The 12,572-nt window shown below is 39.0% G+C and overlaps 1 protein-coding gene across 1 annotated transcript in view; it reads right to left on the bottom strand.

Annotated features, from left to right (window-relative positions):
• Positions 1-10,431: 10,431 nt before the first annotated feature.
• Positions 10,432-12,572, bottom strand: part of TRPC6 (transient receptor potential cation channel subfamily C member 6) — a 116,674-nt gene continuing 114,533 nt past the window's right edge. Inside the window, exons 12-13 of the mRNA XM_024760361.1 lie at positions 11,466-11,541; positions 10,432-10,762 (exon numbers count right to left, since the gene is read on the bottom strand). Coding sequence (XP_024616129.1) covers positions 10,611-10,762; positions 11,466-11,541 — 228 coding nt within the window. The 3' untranslated portion in view covers positions 10,432-10,610. The remainder of the gene's footprint in view (positions 10,763-11,465; positions 11,542-12,572) is intronic.

The following is a 12,572-nucleotide window of genomic DNA, read 5'->3' as shown; positions in this document are numbered from 1 at the left end:
ACCTACTGTATAGCACAGGGAAATATACTCAATATTTTTAATAAACTATAAGGGAAAAGAATCTGAAAAAATAGATATATATGTATGTATAACTGAATCACTTTGCTGTACACCTGAAACTAACACAACAGTGTAAATCAACTCTACTTCAATTTTTCAAAAAGTGATTTGGGTGTCTGGGAAGACAAGGGGTAAAAGATGTCTGAGGATTGTATCACCCAATGTCTGACAGAGATGCTCAATTATAAGATCCTCAAAGATGAAGTGCTTCTTGCACATATTCTTATTTAATCCTCACGTTGACCTCGTGAGGAAGGCATTGTTAAACAGCTGAGGAAAATGAGCCTCAGAAAAGTTCAACGTTAGTCCAAGCTCACATGGGGGGTGGTAAGTGGCAGCATGGGGTCTCCCTCCAGATCTGTCTCTGAAGCTCTGTGTGTTTCTCTGAACCACACTGCCACACATTGGCACCAGCAGGCTGGGGCCATCCTGCCCGGTTCCTCACACATCCTGTCGCCAGCCTGCCTGAACTGTGTCAGTGTGACCTCCCAGGTCTGGATAGAATACCTTGTGGTTTGGCTAGCAGCCAGGCATAATGGGAACAAAAAAGGCCCAAGTTGGATGTAATGTACAACATGGTAATTATAGTTAATAATACTGCATTGTATATTCGAAAGTTGCTAAGAGAGTGGATCTTGAAAGTTCTTGTCACAAGAAAAAAATTGTAACTGTGGTGATGGATGTTAATTAGACTTATCGTGGTGATCACAAATACACAAATATAGAATTATTATATTGTATACCTGAAACTAACATAATGTTACATGTCAATTATATCTCAATTTTTTAAAAAAGAGAATGAGGGGCTTCCCTGCTGGCGTAGTGGTTGAGAGTCTGCCTGCCAACGCAGGGGACATGGGTTCGAGTCCTGGTCTGGGAGGATCCCACGTGCTGCGGAGCAACTGGGCCAGTGAGCCACAGCTACTGAGCCTGCGTGTCTGGAGCCTGTGCTCCGCAACAGGAGAGGCCACAATAGTAAAGTCCACACACTGCGATGAAGAGTGACCCCCGCTCACCGCAGCTGGAGAAAGCCCTCGCACAGAAATGAAGAGCCAACACAGCCAAAAATAAATAAATAAATTTAAAAAAAAAAAAGGACAGAGAATGAAAGAAATTCTGAGAGGTAAAAGTCAAAGTCACAGGATTCCATGGACCCACAGATTATCACCTTCCAGGTGGTAATTACCTGGTTGGTGGTAATTACCACCAACCAAAGACTGGGTTGATATTTGCTCTCTTCCCATTAGTTGTCAATGAGATTTTGGTAGAAGAGTCTCAATTATTCCAAGCAAATGGAAACCCTTAAGGGGCAGAATGCCATCACTGACTTTCTGTTCAGGGTAGCTGTCTTGCTCTGTGGAGAAATTTTTAAAAACTTTAGAGACATCACTTTTTTTTGGCACCTCACATTAATCTCAGGATGTCAAGTGTACAGCAAGGATTACTCCCCTCATCTGATGATAAAGGAAACCAAGGTGGCAGAGATAAAGCCTGCTTCCCTCTGCCCCTTTCTCCCTGGCAATTCTGATTGCACAGTGTCACCCAGGCAGACTTCTCAACTCTAATCTCTCTTCTGGTGTGGATGAAAGGTGATACCCAGAAGGTTGGGACCAGAATACAGTCCTCAAAAAGTGGGGAAACAAAGAGCCCAAGTCAAGGCAGATTTGTGTGTTCTCTCTCTCGGTCTATGGGTAGATCCCTATGGTGACCAGACAGAGAGAGCCTCGCAGCATTAGAGATCTGGGTCCCTCACTAGACTGCACTGCTGACCGAGCCAGCAGGAGGTTACTGGGGGTCTCATGTCAAAGTGTTTGGCCAGCAATTCTTAAACAGGTCTCCCTCAGGAGTTTTCTCTGCCTAAAGCCTGTTCTATTTTTCTTCTCCCAAGGTATAGCAAGCCCCGTTGGGGTATCAAGTGGCACCAAACACATTCATCCAACAAATGTATTCATTCAGAAAATATTTTTTGAGCACCCAGTATGTGCTGGGAACACTGAAAGTGCCTGTGACATAAATCCTTGGGTTATGGCTCTCGAAGGGTTATGCAAAGTCTTCTTTGGTGGCAATAGCATCATGAATATGGTGAAGTAGGCCACGTGAGGGAAAAATTAGTCATTGCTGCTCTTTGATGCATTTTGTAAAGCCTGCCCTTGGATCCTGCATTCTCCACAGCCTTCTATTACATTTCTGCTGTGTATTAAGCCAGGGACACTGCTATGATATTCTTGGTTGTAAAGTGTCTAATTGAATGGCCCCATATTCTGGATTTTTTCTTGGATCCACCTACATCTAAAGTTACCAATTCTGGGTCTCATTCTCTAGAGGTCTAGATAAATTCATTCAGTTTGATGATCATAATTGGTTAATGTATCACCCTTATTAAAATTACATTTCAGAGGAACATACTATACCTCTACTTAAAGGAATACCAACTGGTGGGCAATTTGAAGGACCTAGTTGCGTCATGAGGTATGTTGGTCCAGGATATATGTATAACTCTCAACACTTATTTAGTTTAATGAAGTAAGCAGCCACCTGTGGAAACAGCCCTGTTTCTGGAGGGTACACACTTGGGGTTAAACCACCAAGTACAAGTAACCCAGAATCTCCTTGATTTCAAGAAGATCTTAACCATCTCCTCTGCAGACTCAAAAACAGATACTATTTCTCAAATTTCCAAAGATCCGTAGAAAACCAAGTAGCATTTTAGAATTCTGACACAATCTATAGTTACAAAGAATACCGTCCTTGGCACTGTACATTGGGAGTGGAGTGGACGCGGTCAGTGCTTCTACAGATGCCAACAGACCTCTTTACAGCGCATCTCCTCCTGACATCTGTGTGCTTTTGCTTCTAAATGCCTGTACGTGACGTGTTCTCTGGAGGGGCTGCCCTTGGGCCACTGAAGGTTTATATTATATATTAAATGCCTGGGAGTTTGCATCCCCCTGGGGCAGCCCTTAAGCAAAGGACTGATGGGCCAGGGCATGAAAATCCAGAGGCAGAACCTCAGAATTCCTCTGCAGGGCCAGGCTGAAGTTACCCTTAGCAGGGTTTTGCCTGCATCAGACAGTTGTGTGGATTTCTTCTTCCCTGTCCTGCTTTCCCCAACTCTTCATCAGTTGGTCCTGGGCCTAGAAGCATTGCTTCATTCCAAGTCTGCTTCTGGGGAACGTTCTTTAAGACACGCTACATAAAGACAAGCAGCGTGCCAAGCTACAGATGTACTTCCAATACCGCTGTTCCCAGAGGGTAAAAGGAGCAATGCTTCAGCCTAATGCAGGCTTGTCTGAAATGTATGCTACTTCCAACCAGAAGCCTCTCTGACCTGAAATAAAGCACTCCACTTCCCCCCTACACCCTGATGCTCCTCCTGGGAGCTTTCATGGCATCGATCAGGCGACATGACTGACTCCTGTGTCTGACTAAGAACTCCTTGAGGGAAGAAACTGTGTCCTGACTGTTGTTTGAATTTTAAGTGAAATGACTGAATAAACTCCTATTGCTGACACCCACAACATCCCAGGTGCTGCACCGGGCATGGAGATGCATAAAAATCACTGGAATGAAAGTATCAATAGCATTAGATACTTCTCTTGTAAAGCACAGGTCAAAGCACACTGAATATAGTATTATTTTAATTTTATGAGAATGCATTTGATATTAGTATATTTGCAATTTTCATGATATATTGTAAAATACTAGCAGGCTGCAGGCCTGGCGCCTGCTTGGAGGAGGAGGAGGAACGAGTTACAGTCAGCTGCAGAGAGGCTACAATTAACGTCCAGATTCTCTAAGAATAGGTAGTAGTGGATTGCTGGAAAAATCATTATTCTCCCATAATGCCACAACCTCAGCCCAGATTGCTTAGAGAATAAAGTTGTTTTTTTCTAAATGTGCTGATCCTATAACATATTAAATGATATTTCCAAGCACAAACAATACTTCAGGACTTCTGATTTGTCCTGAAGGATGGACGTTCAAAACGCTCTAGCCTTTGACCACTCCTCACACCAAGGTTATCTTTATAAAGCCTACCAAGCTCTTAAGCCATCAGCCAGATGTCATCGGTTTAAGAGAGAAAAACTCAAACATATTCCAGGTGGTAATTAGAGACCTGATTTAGGGGTTTGTGAGGAAAAGTAACTGGGCTCCAGAATGGACAGCATCAGGGAGAAGCAACAAACTATGACAGTCTGTTCCTCCTTATTAATGAGGCTAAACGCTGAGTGAACTAATGACACAGCCGAGGATTAACAGTATCCTCTTAGTCAATCGTGAAAGACGACTGAATCACGTCTTTGAGAAAACTCAATAGGCTAGACCCATAAACGAATTAATAAGAAAAAAGCTGGCATGTGATCAATTCATTACTGCCTACTACTCCTTGAGCCAAAGGATAACTATCTTATTAAACAAAAGTATGAAGTGAATGAGCCATGTTGCTTACCCTCCAAGAAGGAGGTAGAAATCAATCAGGAATGCCAAGATTTCCTTACATGGGTTTGGTATGTCCTCTAATAAATGAGATGAAACCACAAACCCTAGCAGGTAAACTAAACCTAACACAAATGAGTCCAGGCTTCATTTCCTACTTTGTGGATGCTGAAGAATTTCTTCCCAAGTGTTGTATAGCTCTCTAGGATGAATAAGTTAAAATAGGCCTCATGGAACTACTGATTATAAGTCAGTTCTGTATTCTGTTTCTAGTACTGCTATTGGCACTGGTACACAGCACATTGCAATGAATATAATAGGTTTTAAATAAAAGTTCTGTGAGTGGAATTTAATATGGTACCTGCCCTAAACCATCTTATGATATTATTTTAAAATGATAACAAAATTATTACAGTGAAAAGTAACAAATAAGCCTTGAAACTTTCCTAAATATTGTTCATATATGATTCCTTTTTTTCAAGGATGGCAGATATGTGGCATGAGGGCCAACTTCCCATGTGCATGGCAAACATTGTTAATTGTCTCTATATCTCTCTTTCCTCCTTTTCTCCACGGGGGCCTCAGATTCCTTCTCAGCACAATGCTCCAGACACTGTATATCAACCAATCAGAGAACATGAGTTGAAACTTAAATGTCATAAGATTTTATGAGGTTTAAGAGGGAGAGATTTAAGACAGGGTAGAAAAAGGAATTTGAGAGCCATATCCTTTCTCCACAGTTGCTAACATTAACTGAATGTTTATATGGGCCAAGTATGATTTTCTGAGTCTAAGAGGTATTAACCCATTTCATCCTCACAGAAATTTTATGCAGGAGATGATGTTAGCTTTTTTTTTAATCTGTGGAATTTGGATAATGAGACCCAGAAAGGTTAAACAACTTAGTGAAAAATGCACAGCTGGTAATTGTCAGAGCTGGGATTCAAGCCCATATTTTCTGGCTCTAGATCCTATACTCTGAGCTACTAGACTGAAAAGAACTCAGTAGAAGAGGTAGAAAACATATAGAGACTAGGAAAAAAGGTTGAAATCATTGAAATGAAAAAAGAAAGAAAAGGACAAGTGAGAAAAGAAACAAATAAAATCCAGATTTGTAAGCATAATGTTTTTTTCTAAGATCATTACTATACTTTGAAAAATGTCTTTGATCATATATATATACACATATATGTGTGTATATATATACATAACATGCATATATTATATATGTGTTATATGGTTATAGACTAAATATAATGACAAACTATATATATGTATAGTGTGTACATATATTCTTATACGTATTAATAGTAGCGACAATATGATATGTTAACATTTTTTGAAATATAAGGTAACACTGAAATTTGACCTTTTCCAACTAGTCTGAGAGTACATTTTCTGAGGAAGAGTGAAAGGTAAATGTCAGATAACTGAATCACAAAATACTGGAAAGGTTAAGGCAAAAGCAGAGCATTGCCATAGTACTTTTAGTCTCAGACATGATAATTAGTAAACTTAATTTATTCTGAGTCTGTTCTTGTGGTGCTATGAAAGTCTATTTTCATGAACAATGATGAGGACAAAAAGGCAGGGCAGTGAAGTTCAAGACTCACTTCTCAAATGTCATCATCAAGGCTTCCTCTAATGATTTAGGAAAAAAAGTCATGTTCTGTGCATTTACTAGAGGACATGCCTGTCTGCCTACTTTTTACACACTGTTCCTACAGTTTATCAGTGGACAATGGCTTTCAGAGTGGGCATTAGAAAAAGAAGAAAGGTAAAGCATTCTGAGATTCTGGACATACCTATTTTCTCTTGGTTTTTACTTCAGTGTCTTCGATAACATTATACTTAGAGAGTACTATGACTATGATGAATCTGAAAAACTAATTTTTAGTACTGTGACTTATGTAATCTCCTTAGTATGTAGAACTCCCCTTACCATTGACTATGTGGGCTATTTGATCTGTCATTTTCAAAGAGTTTGAAAAACATGAATCAATATCCCTATGATACACTTACACTGGATAAGTTATCAAGTGACACTAATATAAAAAAAGCCTATCATACAGTTGGTCAGTGTCTCTAGCTATTTACTCAGTTGTACAAAATTTCTACAAAAATTGATTCCAAAATGAAAGCTTTTGTGACTTGTGAATAGGTGTTATCATATTCATCCTGGAGAAGTATTTTTAAAAGTTTCCATAGAAACATTTACAGTTGTTGCTGTAAATAAAGAAGAAACTTCAAGCAATCATTCTAGTGATTCAAGAAAAACAATACATTTGCCTTAATTACCTGGGTCTTTAATAGAGTTTGTGGTATATCTCTAACCTCAGCTAGTCACACGTAAAAGTAAAGACTCAGAATATAAGTCAATGTTGTGTACGGTAACAGATGTTTGGCTGAATTTTCAACTTCTGCCAGTGGTCGGGTGCCGAGCTGTGCTCCTACACAACCTCTGGTTAACTTTCTCAGGTAAGTTTCCAGAGTACAACACAGAGGTCTGGGTCAGGAACTCACATCCTTTTTTGCTCTCCAGTGATTCAACCTGCACCCTCTGCACTGAAGGGCAGAGACTCTAACTACAGTGTAGGACCTCCCACCCAGCACCACTCAACAGAGCTGCGGGGACAGCTGCCATGGCTTTCATAAACCCTGCCTGGCACACAATGACGATGGACGGTTTCAGAGTGAAGAAGGAGGCTGTATCTGCTTGTTAGAATCAGAATAGATGCAGGCCATATTTAGAATGTGGCACTTAGAGAAAACCCTCGGCCCAAAGCTGGAAATTGGTCCTGACAGTGATTCTATTGGGGCACTCATAGGTCAGGCTGCCTGTTTGGCAAATACTACTGTATAGTCTCTCCATTTTAAGTAAAATTTTAGTTTTTGGTTTTCTTTTACTATTCACATAGTGATAAGATTAATACTGGAATAGTGCTGGATGGGTGGCAGAGATTGTCCAAATAAAGTCAATCTGTTCTCATCAAGTCACGGCCACTGAATTCACTATTTCTCCCTTAGTGTCCCACACTCATGCCCAACTCTTGGCCTTGCTCACACTATCCCCACCTCTTAATATACATCTCCATCTTTTATTCTTTTTTGTATCTGCAATCGTTTTGAAGCCAAATATTCTTTTTACCCCTAGCCTTTCTTGATTAACATGATTGCGTATCTCTGGACTGGGTATAGAATGGAATTTTGGCTTTTCAGATACAGCCCATTTTTCCTCACCTAGAGGTTGAAATATAAACTTCACAATGAGACAACCACACTCCAAAATAGCTGTTCAAGATCCCAGGTAACTGTGAGGTCTCTGCTGAGAGGCAGGTCTAGGTTTTGTTCCTGTTTCTGATACTTGCTCTATGTGCAAGTTACTTAGCCACTAAAAGTCTCTGTTTTCTCATTTCTAAAATGAGGATAGTAACAATAGTTACCTCATATAGATGTTGCAAGCATTAAGTTAGATTAAATTATATAGAGCATGGAAAGCATTTATCACAGTGCATGGCACATGGTAGGTGCTCAATAAACACTTCTTATAGTTGTATTAAGTCTTATTTCTTTACTTTGTTGCAGATTCCTTGAGGTCAGACACATTTTTTTATTCCTTTTAATCCCTGGCAAAGTTTTAAGCAGACTAGATTCTGGTGATTCATTTTATATTCCTAGTAAAATCATATTGAATTTGTGTTATTTCTCAGTCTCAGAGTAATGAGAACAGCAGAGAGTCAAACTAGGCAGCGATGTACAAAACCAGGGGCTTCATTTTGTTCTTTGGTGGATGGTCTGCCATGAGGAGTGGGCAGGGCTTGGTGCCTCAGGGAGTAGCTGTATGGTCAGAGTGCCAGATATCATTGTTCTGTCCTCCTTATGGTACCCAAACTTCCAGAAAGCACCAAACCACAGAGGAGAAATATGAGAGACAGCAGTTTGGATAAACACATTTAAATTTCTTAACCACCTAATTTGAAAAGATTAAGCTTACTGCAACATGAATACAGGATTTAAAGCCAGTGGTCTTGAGATATTTGAAGGATCATTGTGCTTTGACAATCCTTTGCCAATATGCCTTGAATTAAGTTCTTGCTGGAATTTTTAAAGCCTTTCTTAAAATATGCTTGAGTTGTCTTTTTATCTTCCAATTAAAAGGAAATTAGAAGAGATGCCAATTCAGCTGCACTTCAAGGAAAATGTGTTGACTTCAGGACATTTAATTTTGAACAATAACAGGTGGCACTTGATGGCAGTGTCTTTTACTGAGGAACTCATTGTCATGCCTGTTGCATTTCCTAAAACTTACATCTTGTCAAGTCAACCCAACTTAAAAGACACTGAGACATCTAAATACCTTTTCCAGAATCTTCTGGAGTCAAGCCCATTTGCTGTCATAGGGGCTTGGAGGCGAGTCTCTGGCATGGCGTGACACACAAGCTTTATGCATTTAGATTATTTTAATTTGCAGAAAGTGCATTTGGTTTTGAGGTTGATTTTTAAAATTTCTGATTCAAATGTTGTCACAAAACATTTGAAAACAGACCTTTTCTGTATCACTAAATAATTTCTCAATAAGTAATAACCATAAACACAAAATCACTGTATATAAAACTCTCAGCTATATTTTCTGATCTGGTTACATAAAGGTTTTTTGATGTAAACTAAATCAAAGTTGGGGCTAAATAGATTCTCTGAAACCATTTTATTTTTTTTTTTTTTTTTTTGCGGTACGTGGGCCTCTCACTGTTGCGGCCTTTCCCGTTGTGGAGCACAGGCTCCGGATGTGCAGGCTCAGCGGCCATGACTCACGGGCCCAGCCGCTCCGAGGCGTGTGGGATCTTCCCGGACCGGGGCACAAACCCGTGTCCCCTGCATGGGCAGACGGACTCTCAACCACTGCGCCACCAGGGAAGCCCCTGTGACCATTTTATCTTTAAAATGAAATTTAAAATTTGCTTGAATTTAAAGCAGCACTTCCAGTCAATGCTCAGCATCATCCAAATGTTGACAGTCTTTGGGTAGCTGAATAGTGAACCTTCATTTCTTTCTTTTAGTTGTTTTCGATATGGCCTCATATCATCAGTAAGTAATAGCAACCTCTTGGTAAATGCTCATGAATTCAAATTCCTGTTTTATATATTTTGAGAGGAGGGTAGGACATACTAAGTATTTGCAAGTTCCCTCAACACGTTTTTTGCTTTACATTTGAGGCCAAACATAAGAATTCACCTGTAAAGCCCCTTGGAAATGGCACAAAAATTGTGCTATAATTGAAGCAAATAACGATAATTGTTTGTGGCTTTGATACTTCTCCAATAAAGTGTTCTTATTTGGCCAATAATTTTTCAATAAAATAAAAAATTGTACATTGTACAATAAAAAGTATAATATAAAGAGCTTTTGAGTATCTGCATTGGCTGCCAAAGAAAATAGGACAAGTATTTCACATGCACATGTGCAAACACACACACACACAGACACACACACACAGAACTGAACTATGTTTCCAGAGTTCAGTGAAGGAAACACTTTTTCACTGGTAAGGGTAACATTTTTAAAGAGATGAATCAGAAAATTTAGGAAAAATTTAACCCCGTTTTGCAGATATTATCAATCATATTCTATGGGGGCTAAGAAGGGTAGATGATTAAACAGTATTCTCTAAATGGCAAGAGATTATTTTTCTCTAGATTTCAAGTCTGGAAGTCACCAGCAAGGGATCCATAGAGCAGGCAAGAAGGTACCTGAAATCTCCATCAGGGAAATACCACAATATGGTGTGTCTGCCCTGCCAGCTAAAATGATTCCCAGGCAGACACTACATGGCAATCACATCATCACAATAGTTGTACCCAAGAAAGCAGTTTACAAAACAAGCACCAAACAACTGGGAATAATTTTCATCATAATCTGCAACCTTTAGCCTGAATAATGAAATTTAATCATCAAAAATATTAAATAGTATAGTTCCAAATAATAGGATGACCCAAGTTATCTTTGAACATTTTCTTCTCTAAAATCTGGTCATATTGGCACTTAAAAAAATAAATCAGAAAATAACATGGCTTCAAGTGGACAAATAAATATGAATTTTAAAGAAAGACTTTGCATTATCTATTGCTTTCCTCTTGATTTGGTTTCATTGATAATTTCTCCCCAAGTTTTCTAATAAGTTCTGCCAAGTCTTCTGAATTTTGAGATTTTTCTTCAAGAAGTTCATAGCGGAGACTTGAGATGTCCTGTTTAATTTCCTTCAGCTCCCCTTTGCAAAACAAGAGTGATAAGAAGTCAATTGTAAATACGTAATGCAGAGAAACTAGTGATTCTGGGATAGATTGAAATGAGCCTTAATGCCACACACATCTGTATTTTGAATCCCTTCAAAGGAAATCACTTTTTAATGGGGGCAGGTTTCTATTTTCTCAGCTCTGTATTTTGGTTAGTGAAAAGATTATAGAGAAAACTTACAATGTCGTCCTCCTGAAGTCAGTGGAAGGGAAACACTGGTGGCAAATGTTACAGGGTTTGGGGGCAATGGACCCTTACTATCCCCAACCACTTCCTTCTCCCTCCAAGCCCCCCACGGATATAACACTGTTCGCTCTCCCTATCCTTGGGTTTTATGTGTGCGGAGGTGGAGGGTAGACTGTAGTAGTTACTTCATTTTATATAAGGGACTTGGGCACCCATGGATTTTGGTATCCACACAGGTCCTGGAAACAACCTCCCACGAATACCAAGAGATGACTGTAGTTACTTATCTAGCAAGTGTCATCTGCCCCCAACTGCGGAGACATAGCCTATTTCCCCAGTGTGTAGCAGTACTGATGGTTGGCGAGATCCTGTCTTCTCCTGTTGAAGCTCACCCTTCCCACGCCCATCTCTCCAGCTCTCCCTCAGCTCTGCTTTAGGCCCCAGGTCCTGGCTTATGCTCAGGGGCTGACTTGTCCCTGTGTTCAACTCACCTTCATTCACTTCATCACTCTCCTTATCTATCTGGGCTTGTAATACATATCTTTTGATGAGCCTCTTCATTATTTTCTAGACAGAGAAAAGAGAAATCCATCTTAGTTTTATGTTCATGATAAATCACTCATTTGGAATAAGTTTCTGATTTTTTCTCTCTTTAGTAAGCACTTCAGAAATGATAGCTATGAAAGATTAAGATGATTTATCTGGTAGGGGATGCATACTATCTCCAGATTTTAAAAGTAATTTTCACATCACCAGGACTAATGACTCAAAAGTTAATTCTTGGGAAAAGAATAAGTTCAGAGCAAACATCGAATCCTTGATGTTCATTGTTTGTATTTTACTTGAAAGTGTTAGAACAAGACACAGCCTTAACAGCTGGGCAGGTCAGAGGTGTGCACTTCTGCACGTGGAAATGGAAAGTTAAGCAAATGTGCCCTCATTTATGGCTTTTCCCCTCCATTACAAAGAAATGGAGCCAGTTTTGATTTTATACTTGCTAATAATTTAGGAATGGCTAGCTTCGATGTAATAATATTTCTCCAGTACTTGAGCTTCCACCATGAGGATATTGCTTTTACTATGTACTTTTCATAAAAAGTAAGAGGCTCAGCAAGTATGCAGGAAGTCCTGGGTGGATATATAGCTAAACCAAATCTTGCTACCTAAACCCTAAACTAAATGATAGTCAAATCCCACTTTCAAGAACTTATCCTAATGATGTAATTAGGTACATGGACAAGTATGTTCATAGTAGTCTACTTATAATAGTGAAAAAAAAAAAAAAAAAACCTTAAATGACCATCAATAGAGGATTATTTATTTGTACAAAGGAATATAGAACATCCATTAAAATTAATATGAATATATGTTTTGTGAAGTGAAAAACTATTATTCATTATATAAGTCTTGTTAACTCATTTATATAATATTACATATACATTTCTATAATAATATTAAAATATATGTAAAATTATATACATACATATAATCATCTGGAAGAATATTCACGAACAGTAAGTAGTCTTTACTTCTCAGTGGTGGGGTTTTTTACTCTCTTCTTTATGTTTTTTGTAAGATAGACTTTTTTTTTTTTTTTT

Source organism: Neophocaena asiaeorientalis, unplaced genomic scaffold (assembly GCF_003031525.2).
Source record: "Neophocaena asiaeorientalis asiaeorientalis breed wild unplaced genomic scaffold, Neophocaena_asiaeorientalis_V1.1 scaffold601, whole genome shotgun sequence".
NCBI lineage: Eukaryota > Metazoa > Chordata > Mammalia > Artiodactyla > Phocoenidae > Neophocaena > Neophocaena asiaeorientalis.
The sequence above is the reverse complement of the archived record's forward strand: the minus strand, read 5'-3'. Positions and strand labels throughout refer to the sequence as shown.